At 50.3% G+C, this 18,789-nt stretch overlaps 1 protein-coding gene across 5 annotated transcripts in view; it reads right to left on the reverse strand.

Moving 5' to 3' along the window:
• Positions 1-5,839: 5,839 nt before the first annotated feature.
• Positions 5,840-18,789, reverse strand: part of NT5C2 (5'-nucleotidase, cytosolic II) — a 62,497-nt gene continuing 49,547 nt past the window's right edge. For 4 of the 5 annotated variants that reach the window (XM_074907647.1, XM_074907648.1, XM_074907645.1 and 1 more), the window contains 14 exons: positions 18,060-18,155; positions 16,681-16,772; positions 16,432-16,489; positions 15,102-15,195; positions 14,034-14,087; positions 12,781-12,864; positions 12,012-12,053; positions 10,733-10,840; positions 10,338-10,404; positions 9,694-9,864; positions 8,816-8,867; positions 8,512-8,572; positions 7,789-7,965; positions 5,840-7,593 (listed from right to left, as the gene is read on the reverse strand). In XM_074907647.1, coding sequence (XP_074763748.1) covers positions 7,336-7,593; positions 7,789-7,965; positions 8,512-8,572; positions 8,816-8,867; positions 9,694-9,864; positions 10,338-10,404; positions 10,733-10,840; positions 12,012-12,053; positions 12,781-12,864; positions 14,034-14,087; positions 15,102-15,195; positions 16,432-16,489; positions 16,681-16,772; positions 18,060-18,155 — 1,414 coding nt within the window. In that variant the 3' untranslated portion in view covers positions 5,840-7,335. Of the gene's footprint in view, positions 7,594-7,788; positions 7,966-8,511; positions 8,573-8,815; positions 8,868-9,693; positions 9,865-10,337; positions 10,405-10,732; positions 10,841-12,011; positions 12,054-12,780; positions 12,865-14,033; positions 14,088-14,193; positions 14,298-15,101; positions 15,196-16,431; positions 16,490-16,680; positions 16,773-18,059; positions 18,156-18,789 lie in introns of those variants that run through there. The other variant, XM_074907650.1, reaches the window with a different exon arrangement.

Here is an 18,789-nt window from a genome sequence, read left to right on the forward strand (position 1 = left end):
TCCTTGTGGCTGTGTCCAGGCAAGGGGATGCTGTTGCTGCAGGTCCAACGTGGTACGGTTGAACTTTTCAGTCTGGTTGTGTGTATTTGTTCCATTAGAAGCTGACGCTGAACCTGGGAAGGCCAGAGCATTCCCTCAGAGAAAGTCTGGAATGCCAGGTTATCCCAGCACCCTTCCTTGAGCTGAAGGAATGGGAAGGGGGTGCTGGAAAGCTGCTTTCAGGCCGTGGCATGGTACAGGTGGTGAAGGGAGGTGTTTCACAGATTGGTAGCACTGAACTCAGTCAAAGTGACATCTTGTTGTTCTCAGTATCCTGAGGTCAGGCTCTATAGCGCTTCTGCACCTTGGAAATACGGTACTCAAAGCTGCTGGTCTTCTGTCTCCAGATGAAAAATATCTTTCTGTACTCTACTGTAGTTTCTCCTTTTGGCCTTGTTTTTCTCTGAGCAGGGCCCATGACTGGGATTCTGCAGAGGATGGTGTCCTGGGTGCTCTTGCCCCTCCAGAACAGATTTCTGGCTAACGAAGTGCTTGGTGTTCAGTCCTCACCCCGACAGGAGAGAACTGGCTGCTTTCAACAGAAGCTGCCTGTCACAGAGCCAGCCTTGAGGTTTTGTCAGCTGTCATAGGTCGAACAGGCATCTGAAACACACAAAGGCTGCAGGCGTCTCTGAATGTCCAGAGCGGGGTTTGATGTCTCTGTTGTCTTCCCCTCCTGGAAGCAGCATGGCAGTCGGTTGATAGCAGCATTTGTTGGGGAGGAAGGACTTGTCCCAGCATTTAGTGCTTGGTGGAGCAGTCTAGCCTCCCATTTCAGCTGTTTGGAGACCGCAGAGCTTTATAAAAGGAGGTGGCTTTTTTAATACTCTGGGCATCGCTGTTGTACCAAATCCTGCCAAATTCAAGTGAGAAACTTGTAGATGTCAGATGAGTAGCCTTGGATCATAGGCCTTTAGTTGGAAGTGCCAATACTGAACACATGCCTTCTGGATTTGCCCAAAGATCAAGGTGGGAGAGTGGAGGGAACTCCTGGTGAGCTCCTCTGTTCCCAGAAGTGACAGACTGGCCGGGCCCAGATCAGCTCTAGCGTCATCCTTGCTTTAAAGTCTCAGGTCCCAGCAGGCTGGGCTGGGCTGGTTTGGCCGGTGGGTTTTTACCCAGGGTACATGCTCTGTCCTTCTGCATCGTGCTGGCTTGGATTCAGCGGTGTGGCTTTCTGCAGCTGCTGCTCTCGCGTCGGCTGTGGCCGTTCCTCTGCCCTTCTCGCTGTGGTTTGTTGAGTGTTCAGGACAGGGAGAGGAGGAGGTGCAGTAGTCAGGAACGGGCGATGCTGTGGCTGTCCTGTCTTCATTCCTCACACTAAGGGTAGAAGATGCAGCTCAAGGGACTTTCTCTCAGACCATGTGAAATTTGGCGAGTGGGGACCCACCAGGACCCCAGCACCAGTGCTCTGGTCCCGTTTGGTCCGTGCTCTCCCGAGCACAAGGGTGGCTTACGAGCGGTTCATGGTCAGGCCCTGCTGAGGGACCTCAGAGCTCTTGGCGTGTGCTTTCTCCAGCACGCACAGCTGCAGAGCCATCCTCGATACCTGAATCACAGGGCAGGTGCCCAGATGCCAAACACATTGAATCTGAAAACCCAAATACTTGAGAAGCGTTCCTGGAAGCCATGAGCGGCTGGTGCTCGGCAGCCAGAGGTCTCATACCAAACCTTTCTCCTGTAGTCGGGTCTTTCCTGGCTGCCCCGAGCCTCCTCCTGGCAGCTGCTGGCTTGGCCTCGGTGCCCCGCCCTGCTCAGAAGCGTGGCGGCTCTCCCTCCGCAGTGCGTTTTCTTGGCTACCTGAACCTGCTCAGCCGCTCCAGCCAGCTCTTCCCTGTGTCTTATTTGCCATCGTACATCGTCTTTGCAAATTGTATCATATTGTACATGACTTCGGGTTTCCAGAGTTGTAGTATTCTGACTACAGTATTTCCATGTGTGTACATAAACCTGAATAAGCACAACTGAAATCCTGAATGAAGTGTATACATTTCATATACCAATTGTCATATGAATGAATTTTATAATTATTCCAATTTTGTTGTAGATTTCCAATCTTTCCTATTTATTTTGTACCAGATTTATTTGTATATTTTGTGATTTTGTTTAAAAGCATTTTGTTTATTTCTATTCTTTTTAGATAAATGATGATTTTTTTTTTCTGTTGAACATTCCAGTTTATGCATTTTTCCCTCCTCCATGCTTCCCCCCTCATTTCCAAGGGACAGATTTTGGCATGTGGGTGGTGGGGCTGGTGTTGGTGATCCTGTACCCAGATCTCTGCTATTGGCATATCAGCAGCCTTTAACCTCCGCTTCAGCTGTCAAGAACCACGGAGAGGCCAGATCCTGTTCTCCTCAGAGCCAGGTCTTGCTCTTCACTTTGGTGGGTCTGGGCCTGTAAGTCCTCGAGCCAGGGAGGGCTGTGCCAGTGGTTTTGCTGACCAGGAGCTGGGAAGCTGGTGGCAACGGCAAGCAGCTGACTTTCTTTCTGAAGTTCCCTCAAGGGTGAAGGCCTTTTTCTTCCACTAATAAAAACCCCTTATTTACAACCTGCTTTCCATATATCATGTTTGTCTGTCCATCTGTAGTGCGTGGTGCTGGCAGCTGGTGCATGACTGGGGGTCGCCAGCAAAGGCTGAGGGTGACGGTGCCGGCAGCTCCCTTGGCTGGGTGTCGCTGGTGGAGCGAGTCTGTCCATCCCCTGTGTTCCGTGCTGCTCCTGCTCCCCTGGTGTCAGGGCTTCGGCAGCAGGGTTGCGCAGAGCCTGCAGTGACAGAGATGTTTTTCTGAGTGGGAGAGTGAGCCTGTGCTTAGTTCCCTGCACAGCTCCAACTCCACACTGGCAGAGGAATGGGCGACCCTTTCCTGTGTGCCAGATACAGCCCTCCCATGTGGCCACTCCGTGCATCTGCCACCCCTCAACCCCCATCCTCCTTGCAGCTGTTTCACCCAGCTGCTCTCCCTGCACTGGGCTTTCTTCCTTGCTGAGCTCTTGAGCTGCTAACCCCTGGGTTAGTGAGTTGGGCAACATCTGCTCAAGCTTTGTGGTAGGGCCTGTTCTGTGCTGCAGGGTGGCCCCATGCCCCTGGACCTCACTCCCTGTTGTATCAGCAGAACAGGGAGAGTGGCAGGTCCTGCAAAGACTCCTGCTCCCCTTCCCTAGCACCGGGTGGAGGAGGGTGGGATGCTGCAAGCAGGGTGGAAGTGGAATTAATGTGAAGGCAGATTTAAGGTCTGGTTCTGCCAGTGAAGAGCAGCGAGAAGGAGGAACAGAGCAGGAGAGCCCCGGGCTCGTGGAAGGGAGGGTGTGAGGGAGGCAGGGTGGGTGTTGGCTGCCCAGGTGCAGGCTGCACTGTGGCAGCAGGATGGGGGCAGCTCTGAAGCGAAGGCAGCAGCACCCGGGGCTCTGTGTCCCCGGGGATCCAGCAGCACCCAGGCTGCAGGCGGCTGCAGCAGCAGGGATGGGACCCCAGCGCTAAAGGTCAGTGCTCACATACAGTGTGAGTTGCACTCAAGGTCACCTTTTGTACCCACAGGTTGTTAAGTCCTGGTAGACCATCTGCGCGCGCGCACACACCCCCACCCCCCCCACCCCCCCATCCCCTGCTGCTCCTGCATCATTCTGAGTGCCCGGCCAGCCCTTGCACCAGCCCTGCTCTCCTGCTGCACACTCTGCAGCCCAGCGGGCCCCACGGCCGTTCTGCTGGAGGTGAGCACCCCTGGGGGCCAGGGTGGGCTGGTGGCTCTGCACCTACCAAACTGCCTTGTCAATGTACGCCGCAGGCAGCCAGGGCACAGGGCTTTGCATCAGGGTTAGGCCTCTGCTGAGAGAGGAGCTGATACAAAGGAAGAGGAGCTGGGAGTATCCCTAGTTACCTTCTAGATATTAGGAAGCATTTCATTCCAGAAGGGGTTGTTGGGCATTGGAATGGGCTGCCCAGGGCAGTGGTGGAGTTCCCATCCCTGGACGTGTTTAAGAGTTGGGTTGACATAGCGCTGAGGGACATGGTGTGGTTGAGAATTGTCAGTGCTAGGTTAACAGTTGGACTAGATGATCTTCAAGGTCTTTTCCAACCTAGACGGCTCTGTGATTCAGAACTTGCTGGCAGCACCCAACACAAAATGTCTGCAGGGCTGTGACTGAGGGCAGTGAGCCTCGGGCTCTTGTCCCTGGTAGTTTGCTCAGTGCAGCCACTGCGAGCCCCCTCTGTCCTTGTGGAGCAGTGAGAGTGGGGGTGTGGTGTTGGAGAAAGTGGGATCAATCAGAAATTAGTTCAGCGAGAGCTCAGGGCAGGGTGTGAGGCCTGTCCTCAGTGCTCACCTTGTTCTCTCTGGGCTTTTGCAGCAAGAGAGATGGCTGCTGATGGGTGCCCATCCCTTGGGGCGAGGGGCAGGCTGCGGGGAGAGCGGCAGGAGCCTCGCAGCAGCTGCGGCTCACACTGGCTTTTCCTGTGGGCTCTGCAGAGCCGGTTGGAGACAGAGGTACCACCTGGACACCTGCCAGAGGTGTGGGCTAGCAAACTGGCCTGTGACCATGTCGCCTGTACCAGCTGGGGCACAAGGCTTCCCCCGGCTCTTGCTCGGTGTTTTTTTACTGCAGCACTGTTGTGGAGCCAGTGCAGGATGGGCAGGGTGGCAGAATGTCGGGCAGCGAGCAGTCCCTGTGTGTCTGTCAGACTCTGCCTGCTGCTTTCCCACCATCAAGTGAGGGTCAAATACTTTCCATTGCTCCAGCCTTGAAGACTCTTCTCCCCATCACAGTCAGAAATAGCCCTGGGCTGGGAGTGAGTTATTTGTGGCGACCGGTTAGGAAGGAGGAATGCACAGAGCTCCCCAGACCTCCTTTCCCGCAGCCACACGCCCTTCCCAGCTGCTGAGCTAAAGCTTAAAAAATTCAAGTGGCTATACTTGGAGAAATGCGGTTTAAACATAGCAAAGCCCAGCATGGCCTTTAGTGAAGGGGCTCGGGAACAGCTCCCACAAAGCCTTCCTGCAGCTGACCTTGCTGTGGGTACACGTTAGCTGCTCTCCAGATCCCAAAAAGCAAGGGGTCAGGGACCCAGTGCTGGGTTCAGGGTTTTTAACAAGGCTTGACGTGTCAGCTGTTGATTGTTGGCCACTAGCTGCAGCCGTTTAGTGCTGCTTTCCTGTTTGGCACTTTGGGCCCTGGGTACTGAATATCCTTCTGCGGGGGCTCTGATGGTGGGGCCTCAGCTGGTCCGGTTGGATCAACACGAGGGGTGTGTTTATGGGCAGGGGCTGAGCACACCAGTGCTGTCCCCATCTCAGCCGGGCACAGGTTACACACAGACCTTGACCTGGCCAGCCTGTGCCATCGCTGTGCCAGCACTGCCCTTCCCGGGGTACTTTCCTCTGTTTAACCAGGTTTTCAGCGCCTACCGAGTGCAGCCGTGCTGTGCTGCCAGGGCCACTCTGGGCACAGGCCATGGAGGGGGTGGGGGAGAACAGCCCTGTAAAGCTGCAATGGTGGAGGTAGTGGCAGGATGAGGGTGTTGTCCTTCCCACCATGAAAAGCCTCTCCTCATGCTCTGAATCAAGGCCAAAAAGTTCCTCTGTCCCTGCGCACCTGCTCACCAGGAACCAGACACACTCTTAAAGCCAGATACACAGCCACTGCTCAACAATGCTTCACACAACCCTTTCCGGGGGATGCTTTCCCTCTTCCTCAGCCATCTGTGCTGCTGGGACCCCCCCCAGCCCAGTCCCAGCTCTCCCTGCCACCTCCAGCACAACCCTCATCATCTCAGCGACGTGCCACAAAGCACCAGGCATTTCTTAGAAACATCATCATTTATTAACTTGGAACAACTGCCACTATAGTAGTAGCGGTTCCTGCTCAGATGTTGGTGGTGAGGTTTTTCTTTTTTTATTTTCTTCTAAGGTACTTTAAAATGAAAAAAAAAAAGATTAAATGAGTTTATGGTACTGAAACAACAGTCGAATTCGTTACAAGAGGGCCCTCGTTGTAATCCCTTCACAGCGAACGGCACAGGCTGGAGTAAGAGAGGCTACACCCATGACACAGAGGAAAACCGCAGGGCACTGCTGCCCAGCTGCGTGCCGGCCCCAGCCCTTCCCTGGGCTGGCTTTCAGGCACAAGGATCACTCGCCCACCCCCACGGGGCAGCCCCGGTCCCTGCACGGCAGCCTGCGGCCGGCACCCTCCTGGCTGGGGACGCAGCCTTGCCCAGAGCAACCGCCGCCGAGGCTCCGCTCGCCCCGCGCCAGGCCAAAGACAAGGGCAGTTTCCAGCTGGGCCGGAGCTTCCCGGCTCCCACCGCGGGGCTGGCCCTGTGGCACGAGCTGTTTCCTAGTTCAGGGCCAACACGGTGTGCCCCGGGCCCTTTCACTCCAGATGGTGGCTGGGTTTGTCTTTGGGATGCTTCACTTTCTTAAAGCTGAGCAGACAGAAAGGTCAGTAATAGGCAGCAGGAAAACAAACCAACTAACGTAATGCTAAAGCAGTAGCTTCAAGCTCCTGGGTTAATATTTACTGCTGAAACTACAGGAGTTGAGAACACAGTGTGCGGCTCAGCTGTTTGAGAAATGCGTTGGAAATCATGCATCACATGCCGCTGATGAAAGAGAGCTCTGAAACACTGGGAGAGGATAACAAGCGTCTACAAGCCGGAACACGTACAGCTGCAGATATGCAAGAGATGGAATCCCACCGCCGTCCATGACGGCCGGAGGAACAAACCACTTACACTGAGAAACTCACACCAAGCAGAGGGTAAACTGAGTGCTGGAAGCCACAGAGCACCCTGGCTAACATGGGGAGGGGGGGGGGGTTGTAACCCAGAAGCAGAGGGTTAAAGGCAGCAACCCAACAGGCAAGAGGAACTGGATCATTTTGTCTCCTGCAGGGCCCAGCACATCCCTTCCTTCTCCACAGAGAATGTAACAAATGGCAAAAACCGTTCACAGGACACCATACAGATGAAAATCAAATGAAACGCATCATGGGAAAGAGAGAAACATGCAGCATCCCTCAATGTAATGGGAGCAGCATGACAGCACAGGCGGGCAGTCCAATCTGAATGCACCACCCAGGCAGAATCCATCAGCTTTTTGAACCGTCTGCAAAACTGAAAACAAGGGTCTCCTCCTAATTAGTGTTAATTTGTTAAAAGTTTCCGGACACTTTCAAAATGTGCCTTTGCAAGAATCAAACCCCCCCAACCCATCACCCCAAGGGCCCCAACAAAGGAATCTGCTCCTGATCACTGCTAGAGTCACGGTTTGTCTTCAGAGATGCTTTGCTTTTTCCTTCTTATTCTTCTTCCTCTTCCTCCTCTTCTTCCTCCTCTTCCTCTTCCTCATCATCATCTTCATCGTGGCAATGTGTGATTTCCTGAGGTGCCTGGGGGAAGAGGTTGGGCGGTTTGATCTCACTGATGGAGCGGGTCAGCTGATGCCGCTTGTAGTCAGAATCTTTAAAATCCACTGAGGTGCGATTGCGCGTGGCCATCGGCGACTCCTTCTCATTGATGTCGACGTGTGTGTGCTCTACCGTGGACTCATGTGGCATCTACACGAGGAAGAGAGAGAAGAGATGGCAAGGGGTGTCCCAGCCCAGGGTGTCTCCCCGAGGCAGATGGACAGCAAACCCCAGAACGTGACCCTGCGTCCCACCCATCCAATGCCACCCAACCCTCCAAGGTGCCGTTTCTGGTGCTTGTGGAAGTGATAATGAACATCAGCACCTTTGGGACCTGGAACTCACCAGGACGTGGGCGGCTCTGAAGAGGTAGCTGAAGGGGTAGTAGAGGAGGTTGATGAAGGAGGCTGCATAGAGATCAGCATAGCGCATCACCTGGCTGGCAAACAGGGTCTGCCGAGAGCCGCTGCGGAAGAGGCTCCCCATCATCCCGTAGCACATGTCCATGTCATGGGTCACTTTCTACAAGCAAAGGACAGGTTAGATCCTGGGCTGGGCAGGCAACAGCGTGGAGCCACCACAATACTCAAGTGGAGTGCACAGAGGGCAGGGGGCTAGACGAGATCTGCACGGAGGCTTTCTGTGCTCGTATCCCGCGGCACCAGAGCACAGCCGAGTCCCAGGTACGAGAGGGGAAGGCAGCAGCGAGCTCAGGGCCAGCACCTGCCCCAGGCTGGCACCCCAGGGCTGGCTGAGCCAGAGGCTACAGCCCCTCCAAGCTGTGTGTGTGTCAGTGCCCCGTTCTGCAGCAGAGAGCACTGACAGTCAGTGCTGCTGTGTGCATGAGGAAGGAGACCCTCTTCCAGACCAGGCTGCCTTTCAGGAGTGCCAGTGACACCAGTGAGCCGAGAAGCTCCTCCGTTTGCCTCCACAAAGACAGAATGGCTTTGCCAAGCCTGCCGTGCCCACCCGAAGGCAGAGCAAAGCATTTCAGGGCTGAGCAGTGGGGTTGGGTTGTCAAGCCCTTTGGGATTCAAAAGGTTGAAAAGGGATTTTTATGATTGGTACCTTAATGCGTCTCTGGATGGAGCTGATGTCAGGGCGTTCATTGCTGCTACTGTCCAGATGCCTAGTTACAGGCGAGAAGGTAAATACATGGTGTGAAAAGCCTTTCAGAACCAGATGCTGTGGGATGGGGGCTCGGGGGAGGGAGGCTGGTCTGGAGGGGAAGGTTGGTCTCACGGGCAGAGCCCAGGCCTGAGTCAAAGCTCTGGCAGCAGTGACGTTAACCCAACCCCAAGGTTTCGTCAGAGCTGCTCGTTAGCTGTCGCTAGGCTGGGAGAGGCAGCAGGGAAGTTGTTTGAACACTCACTTGTATAGTTCAGCCAAGAAAATGTCCAGACTCTGCAGCTCTTCAAAAAGGGCTGGAAAATCCAGAAAATAAAAGGGAAAAAGGTTAAGTTCAAACCGTTGCAATGACAAGGGCTGAAAGCAAACCCACCATCCTGCCCGCTCCCCTCGCACGGAGGTGGAGGGACACTGCAACAAGGAGCACGGCGCCTCACGGCCACTGCGCGGGGCGAGGGTTCAGTCGCGCCCCGTGCCACTGGCAGAGCTTTGGGCTTCGTTTCTGGTTGCCCCTTTTGTTTCTGAGGCTGAACCTTCCAACCAGCCATGGGGCAACTTGCATAACCCCCAGAGTTATTTACACACCAAAGGGCAAACCTGGGAGAAAAGCAGTAGCGCTGGAGGATGGAAAACACACAGCACTTTGGCAGCAGAGCAGCAGAGGGAGCGGGAGGAAGGAGGAGGAAGCAGCTGGTGAGCAGGGACTCCCTGCAGATGGGAGAGCAGTAATGGCTCAGGAATTACAGGGAGAATAACCCAGGTGCCCTGCCAGATACTTTTTACCAGAGAAGCCACGGCTCCATACGGGCAGAGGGAGAGGAGTTTTTGGGGCAGGGTTATGGGTGAGGAACAGCTCAACCCCACCCAGCTGCACCTTCTCCCCCGGCCAAGTCAGTGCTCGGCTGATTGCACACAAGCAGACTGGGCAAGAGAAAAAGAGGAGAGGCCTGGGACCCCGCAGCCAGCCCGCAGATTGCTGCCCCAGCTCCTGCATCAACACCCAGACCCTGGGGAAAAGGGCTGAAAGGGTAAGCGACAAGCCAGGGTGGTCTCTCCCCTGCACCCCTAGGCCCTGGTGATCTCAGGGGTACAGCCTGGCCTGGGGTTTGCCCAGCTGCTGACCACTTTTGTCTGTCCAGACGTGCAGCTCCTGCGCCAGCTCAGGGATCACCAGGAAGGTCCTCCAGCCTTGGCGCTTCTTGGATTTGAGGATGTCTCCGAAGATATGGTCTCCGATGTACAAGATATCCTTCCCTTTGGCCCCCAGCAGGTCGCAAACTGTGTCCGAAGAGCCTGAGAGAAGAATGGCATGGCTCAGAGCGGGGAGACAAAAGGAAATGTGTGGCTCATTTCAGAGGGCCAGAGGAGGTCCATTTTCCTCCCAGAAACCTCCATTGCCAAACGTAGCACCCCTGCTTGGCCATGGCAGCACAGGGCACTGCCCACCCACCTGGGAGTTCAACCAGGGGCAGCTTTGCCAGCTGCATCTCTCCCTCCACCAAAACCCTGCAGTAGCATTTCCGAGACCCCCTCTGGCAAGGAAGAAAAGGGCGTTTTGAGGATGAATGGGTCCATTTCTTCCCTGCATTGGGCAGCAATGATGACGGAAAGCTTCTGGTGCAGGGTGCAGAGGGCACTGTACAGTGCACTGAGGGAAACACAACCTTGCCTAGCGCCTGGCACAAGTCCTCTCACACCCAGAGTGGCTGAAGGCCACGAGGACAGGTTGGAGACACTCCACAGGACAAGAAGGGTTCTTGCCTCACCTCCTGAGTACACAATGCCATGCTGCAGCGGGCCAGTGTAGGTACCAATCTTCAGCTTCCCGGTCACCTGAGGAAGGAGACACTGCGTTAGTACAGAATGGCTGATGGTCTGGATATTTTCTGTCCTACTGATACTTCACTCTTGATCTCTCTCTCACTCCCAGGCAGCCTAGAGGTGGCTTTCCACATTCTTTTCCTATTGCCACTTGCAGTACGTTAGGGAAGCCAGCACAGCCTCAAGCTCTGCCCCAGGTGATGGTGTTGCTCAGGAATTATGAAGAGGAGAAGCCAGTCCACCATCTCTAGGGCAGGCCCTGCCTGTTGCCACTAGGAGATGTCACACAGGAGGTGCACGAGCCCTTCCAGCCTCAGCCGTACCCTCCACAGCCACTCACCGTGTCCACCTGCCGCAACACGGTGCCTTCCCCAAAGAAGAGAGGTTTTCGTGCATCCACCAGGATCAGGTCGAAGTAGGACTGCCATGGCCGATGGGCACTCCCAGGCTGCAAAGGCAAAAACAAACCCCAGAATCAGGCACAACCCAATCAACCACAGGGAGTTTAACTGGATTGTCACTGTCTGTAGCCATAACCTTGTGACACTGCTGGTCCACCAAAATCCCCTAGCACGTACCATTTGTGGTACAATGCTGAGTTGCCAGTGCCACCTCCTAAAGCGCCCCCTTCTGCAGCGAGCCCATCCCAACCCTGACTAGCAGTGAGGACTGAGGATGTGGTGTGAGACAGGAGAACTGCACTGAACATCCATGTCCCAGCACAGCTGTCGTGTGAAGAGATGCTGTAAATGACACTGCTGCCACCGTTCTGAAGGTGACATCCTGCGTAGATCCAGACACATGTGACTTCACAGCTTCAGCCTTACAAGGCCACATTGGTACATTTGCCAGGAGTGGGAAAATGCCTAGACTCTATTCACAGAGCACAGCTTTGAATCACAGCCCTGCCCGAAGGACACTGGGCATTCATGAGCCTTCTCTGCTCCATACTTCCACTCCTTCTGAGATCAAGACCACAGCAGGAGAAGTTTTTTGAGCTACCGGTTGTGGTGATTTTCCATGTTCTGAAAATTCTCCCTTGGCCACCTTTTACCTTTAGAGCACAGAGTGAAACCATATCTTTTAAGCATGAGATAGCCTCCCGCTGGGAGACTGAGAAAGCAGCATAAATTCATCTCAAACCTCTGTCCAAAAGTTGCAGGGCTGAGTTTTGACCTCAGAAAACCAGAAAATGCATTACTAAAACTTGATAACTTTTGGAGTTCTCACAGTCAAGGCACAATCAGCCATAAATGTTTCTACTGTTTTATAAAACTCTTTCCTTTCCATCAAGGTTGTTTTTAACAACATCTAAAACATTGTGCAAGATTTCTAAGAAACCTGGCTGCAAAATGCCACAGTTAAAATGTGTTATCACTGAAATAATGTTATCATTAACACAGATTATTGTTTGAGACCAGATGATGCCTCTTTTCTCTTCGTTATATTGTATTTGCTTTGATCCCATTCAAATAGGACACAAAACAGCAAGTGTATTTTAACCAGATTAAAGCAACTAATCCCATTCAGCCAATGAAGCAGGATTAAAATGCTTTCCAGCTACACAGATAATTAGGCACATCAGTTTCTATTGCAACTGTAGTCTAGAAATCACATACCTTTGGTCCATGTGGAAAGTCAAACAAGTAAGTCATAATTTTCTGAAAGAGAGAAAGTAAGTATTCAAAGATGCATTTTTAAACATACATTTGTGTAGTTTACAAGAGTATATTTTTCTGCTTTTATATTTTCAGGTTACAGAACTTTATTTTCAGGATTTACACAAAAGTCAGCATAAGATTTGGAGACAAAAGGAATGGACAGAAATTAAAACAGTAATTTCTATAATCAAAGAACACATTTGCCTCAGAAATCTGCATGCTGCTTCAGGTATATCCTGCAATTCTTTAAAATGGCATGTAAATCTTTGGATTAGCAGCATTGCAACATCTTGACATTTACCTGGAGTTGAAGTAACCACGTTTATTCCTACAGCAAGCAGACAGCCCTCTTTGGCTCTTAGATCTCTCCAGGACTATGGCTTTGGTGACCTGTCTGTACTCAGACTATCTCACTTGAAAAAGAAGTTCTGCATTTTAAAGGATGCTGAAATCTAAAATATCACTTCCTCTTTCAGCCTCTTAATTGCTGAGGAACTGAGTGAGGCACAGAGGGACTTAAGCCAGGCCCATACTAGGTCAGTAGCAGAACCAGGACTACAAAAGATGGCTTGACCTAACCTGCGTTCACCACTAAACCATCCTACACCTAGCTTAGAAAACACCCAATTCTCCATGAGATGTCCTACCAAAACCCATACAAATGAATGAATGGCTGGCTTTTGTTTATTCCATGATATACCAACACAACAATTCAAGCAGCACTTACGTCGGTGTATTTATAGTCGCTGTTTGTGACGAGAAACACCTTCCCAACTTCATTCATGCGGCTGAGCAGCAGTGGCAGCTTCCCCTGAAAGCCAAGGGATGTTCATGTCACACACAGAAGTTCAGAGACTCACCATGGGTAAAACTATGATCCCACCAGACAAAACAAAGCAAAGCAAATCATCAAGCAAGCAAACTCACATGTTTTGCACTGGGCAGAGCCAGGGAAGCTGCTGGTCCGTCCACGTAACACCCCGCCAGAGCACAGCCCCGGGGAGAAGGCGAGGGGGAAGGGCCCAGCTGGGCTGCGGCGCCTTTGCCAACCACAGTGCCAGGCACCCTGTGCTGCTCCCACCCATCTGCTCTGTGCCAGGCATGTTGGAGCAGGTCCTCCAGCTCCCAGTCCATTCCCGAAATGGACCCAGGGGCAGGTGAAATCTGAGCTCACACGAGCCACAAGTTGGAGCGCATTATAATTCCAACCTCAAATTAGGGAGAATTTATTCCTGGGGCTATTTTTATTGAATCATAAATCTCTGTTCATTGCCAGAGTAGCTGATTACCTCACAGAACGGTTTCCTAAGAATTTTGCAGGCATGTAACTAGAAACAAGGTTAACTGCTTTAAAGGGATACTCTACCACAGAGCTCATCTCCAAAGAGATAATTATACTGTAAGTAGTCCAGAGGGGCCTTGCACACTGCAGAGGGTAAAAGTAAGGGAACCACTGGAGCTTGCTTAATTAGATGTGCTGAACAACACATTCTGGGGCTATTAAGACACTGCAGATTGGTGCGTCTTTCAGGATCTTTCCCTCGGTCCCTCATGGTTAAACACGTGTAACATTTTTGTTGTATGGCTAAGGAATACTCCTGTCTAAAATGATGCTCATCTGTTGCTTTTTAAAAAGAGGTCTGCTTGGGCAGAGAAAACATGGGCAGAAAACACCATTGCTTTCACCACCAAAAGAAACAACACGAGCCTTGCCAGCATATTCACCTGTGTCCCGTGATAACATTTCCTCTGGCTTTTACATTTTACGTAAAAAACGTGCACGCGAGTACGAAATCACGTGGATCACTGGCTCAGAATAAAGGCTGCATCCGAACTTTCCACTTTGTCTTTGGTTATTACAATAGAAATCACAGCGTTATCTGTTTTGTGATTTAGTAAAGCAAATCAGCATGTTTATTTCTTGCCTGCTTACTCAGTACAGAATGTCACGTAGCACAAGTAAAGTAACTTCTCACTTACATCTTTCACCACATACTTTTCCAGATTCTCAAGGGTCTTTTCCTTAAGCGATCCCTGAAATAGAAACAACAGAACCCAGTGAGGTAATGGAAACTTATGATGTAAGAGACATCAAAGTAATGCCAACTTTCACACTTTAAAATGCTGTGAAAGTACAAACCAGGGCGAATCTCAACCAGTGACTCTAGAGATGAGAGGCTTTGAGTAGCAGGGACCATCACAAACTCTGTGATCCATCGATTCCCTCACCATGGTAAATAATCCACTTCAACAGCATTTTAACCCTTTCAGAAGGGAATACAATAGAAACAAACAAAAAATAGATTTGCCATACCAAACAAGACAGTCAACGACCTGTCTCCAACACTGACCATAATGCTTTACTCAAAGGCCAACTCCAACATGTATCACACAACACTGCCTAAGGAAAGAAAAATAGATTCCTGACTTCTGCATGGCTAAAAGGAACACCACAGGCACAACTGTGAGCAGAGTTCTCCTGTGATGGTTCTCCTCCATCCCACCCCAACAGACCTCTTGAATGAGGAAGAACAAGAAAATCAGGTCTTTAACTAGGTCTTAATGCTCACAAAATTATATTCTAAATTTCTGCGCAAGTGTGTGAAAAAGATGAACTGCCTTTCCTCTCTAAATAGAGTTGATGTATTTCTCTGCTTAATGCAGGTACTTTTCAGACAATGTAATATAGTACCAATGTAAACTATTTACAGTAAAATGCTGTTTTAATAACTAGAACAATGTACAAGTTCTGGACTGTAAGTGTAAATACCCTCATGGCATCATGTTCTAAAACCCATGAATTACAGTACAGAAATGGAATCTGGGCACAATAAAAAGGAACAGGAAGCCAAGACAGATATGTTCCAGTACTAGGAGGACAGTCAAGATCTTATCTTACTCACATACTGCAATTTATTATTTGCTCACTAGGCGGCAAAGCAGGGCTCTGGCCCAGAAGTGAAATAACACATCTTAACTCATGAGTTACAAACCAGTCCCTCTAACTCAGTTACAACTACAGATGTCCCAAGGAGTTCTTGCAATCACCTTATAATGAACCCAGTCAACAGCATCTCTGACATCCTGGAACATACTCCTGAAGGACATGAAGAGGTCTCCATCTTTAAACCCCGTTTCACAGCTGTGAGGAGAAAGAAGAGAGATTGTAGTGGCCAAACGTGGCACGTAAGAAACATGTCAAGGAGAGAGACAGTTCAAAATGTTGTTTGGAACTTGTGTTTTCATCTTACCATAATGGTTTCTTCTTTACTACTTTACCATGACTAAGACTTGAAAGAAGGCTACAACCAGAGTTTAGCAGAATCTGCACATTACCCAAGAACATTTGTTTCAAATTTTAGAATGTGAGTTCCTAACTATGGGCCTGTGTCTTCACAGCACTACTCTTATTTCTCCCCCACAGTACTAGAAGGAAAAAAGACTGGGACTGTGTGGTTTCCAGCATTTTACAAAAGATGAATGGTACGGACAAAGTAGAGTGTGCTCTTTCTGCCTCTTTCCAACACTAAAGAAGGGAGTGCCATGGGAATCAGCTAAATGTAATACTCATTTCTGAGAGGAGGAACTACTTCTGTGTTGAACAGCTGGAGTTAACATGAGAAATTTCCGTACAAGATACTGTGGAGGCATCTTTGAGACACCCATGAGAGTTTGCATCAGAAGAAATCAAGAAAGATTAAACAGAGCTGTATTTATTATGACAGCAATCATCACACCTGTCTCAAGAGAGGATACTTCACCTGATGGATTGTCAGCATGAACAGCTCCTTTGCTCCCAAGTAAAATCCCATTAAACCTTTGCCTTCCACTCACATAATATGCAAAGATGACCCATCACATGAGTCAGCAGCACAGCAGCATTCATATTTGCCAGTTCAAACCACAGTTTGCTTCTATGCTTATACCTATCTGAAAGCTAGATGAATACTCATGCTGCAGTCATCAGTTATGACATGAGGGACCTGTGGTAACTGGCTGAGGAAATTCAGCCTTTCAGTTACCAGTTCAGACATGGTTCCAATGGACACAGGTTCAAAATGAGCTGTCTGGTGCCTCTAATCACCTTGTAATAAACATGTGGTCCTAGAAGCTGGCCCAAATACCAGTGTCAGTCAGTATGGTGATACTGATATACCCTGTGAAGGAAACCCTCATAAGCAGTCTCTGCTGTACACATGGATCATCTCATCACCACTAAATTCTCTTAACTTCAAAAGAATAAGAGGCTTGAACTTTCCCCACTGAAACCAGTTGAGTATCCCTCCACTTATATGAAGAACAGCTTCATCTGTGCTGTACTACTCTTTATAACAATCTTACTGTACCACCAGCATGTCGAACCAAAGGGAATACATACCTAGTGTACCGGTCACAGTTAGTAAAGAAATCCACTAGGCAAGCCAATAGGTAGGTCTCTGCAAAGAGACAAAGCAAGATTTTAAAACAAGGATAACATCATACAGCCAGCTAACTTTAGGCTCTGTGCCCAAAAGAAGAAAGTTCATGTAAAAAAGAAATAAACAGATAAGTAGAGTACGACATTAGCAAAGCTTTACTGGCTTCAAAGGCACAGAGACAGGCCTATGTTGGCTCACATTAGACTCACCTGGTAGATTGAATAACGTGTTCAGAATGTAAAACCTATCTGTGTCATCCCTCTGGATAAATTTATTTGGATATTGATCCCGTGTTTCAGGCCTGAGAATAGATAAGGTGAAGAATGAAACCACAAAAAATAGTGAGGATAAAATGTGCTGACCTGCAAAATATAGCTGTAGCGGCATCTGTTAACTAGTCTGTTGTGCTTTAATCAACACCCAGCTTTCCCACACACACACGCGGTGCAAGAGCAAAACTGCATCCACTGGTGCTCCCTTCCCTGCGCTGGCTCCGGCAGAGCTGGGCACAAAGCCCTCATCGCTGAGTCAGCAAACTGAGCAGGGCCCACACAGGGGAACAGAGTGGTTGAGAGTCCACAACTCGACCTTAAGCCCCATGCTGCTGGCTATGCGGATGCCTTAAATCATCTGCACTTTCATTGTTTGCTTATCTTAAACTTTCCCCCACTTACCATGTGTTGCTTTCCACTCCCCCAAGCAGCTTTCAGCAGGGGAGCGCAGGGCTGTGCTGCGGGAGGCTTGCCTGGGGCCCTCTGCAATTCATCAGCAGGGTGGCGATGACTAAAGTAATTTCATTATTCTGGTTTCCTTCATTTCTGGAGCTTCTAAAGATCACCTCTAACTCAAAGAGGAACTTGAGTGGATATGTAAGGGCTTTTTCACAATTTTGGCTTCCTGATGCAAAAACTTACAGGCCTGCAGTAACAAGGCTTGTCACCTTGGGGGTCCTAAACTGGCCTGTGCTTGCCTTCCATCCATCCACCCTCACAGCAGGGATACGAGAGGATTTGCTGGGACACATCAGGCATGTAGCACTGAGGTCCCCTCTGCTTCCTAAAAGACCTTCTCTAGGGCAAGAGAAACACAAGCAGCCAGGGAAGGCTGCAGGAAATGGCACGCAATGCCTCATTTCTCATTCCTTCCCATAGCCAGCTCACACCCTCAAACTTTCTTAGCAATGGCTGTGGACTTAACAGTCCCATGTGGCACAAGTCCTCTGCTCCCAGCAGCCCTCACACAGTGGCTTTGTCTTAACTGACGAGCTGCTGATGTTAAACTGTGCCAGGACAGGCAAACAGCCCCTGGATTATCCCATCAGTCCCTTCCCACAGCACACTTTCTTCTATTCCCAGCATACTACAGATGTGCCTGTGCTGGCACAGACCTTTCCCCTACAAACACTTTGGACTGTTGCTGTGTCTGGGACCCTCAATGCATGCCCAGTCAGTCCTGGAGCTATGGGAACACCAATATAGCATCTGCTTTAGTGCAGTCCCTGCAACTCCTTACACAATGGTGCCCCGAGGATCAGTGACACAAAAGATCATATTAAGGCAAAAAACAACAGCCAAGAGTGAGCACTCACCCTCTGAGGAAATTAAAGCCATGTGCACACACTAGAAGGTTCCCATAGGCATCAACTTTCAACAGGTTTCCATAGTGGGTATCAAACACCAGGCCTCTGTTAAGAAAGCGATTTAAGATATGAAGAAGTGAGCATATTAAGCAGTGACCATTTTAACAGCAGTTCTTTCCATATCAGCTCTAGAACAGCTTGCTCACTTGGTGTGGGGCATCAGAACAGAGCTGCTGTTATTATGCAGATAGGGTCCCTACTGTCCCTTTTACCTGGCTGCAGGTGAGTAACGAGAGCCCTGCATTGCCAGGTGAAAGGCACAGCTGATCTGCTCTCCACAGACTTGAAAACGGAACCATTTAACCTGGCAGAGGCTTAGCTATGCATATACCAGGGAAGACATGGGCCTCTTCCACAAGGGTCACAAATCTGACACCTGTGTTTGTGGTTCCCTGACAGCCCTGCTGGGCCACAAGGAAGAATGAGGTGTGAGAAAGGAATTTCTCCCCTCTTTTTTATTGCTCTGTCATGGACAGAGCAAGATGGGGCATGTAGCTACTGCAGAAAATGCTTTGGACATTCCTGGTTCCAACACCAGCAAAACTCTGTCTCACTTATGTAGTAGCTTGCATCTGGAGAACACAGCCTTCCCACATCCCTTCTGTCCCCTCCCTGGGATGAAGGCAGTGGATTTAATGGAGTCTTCATCACAGGTTTGTGAAGGGCTACTGTCCTGTTA

This window comes from Athene noctua, chromosome 5 (assembly GCF_965140245.1).
Source record: "Athene noctua chromosome 5, bAthNoc1.hap1.1, whole genome shotgun sequence".
NCBI lineage: Eukaryota > Metazoa > Chordata > Aves > Strigiformes > Strigidae > Athene > Athene noctua.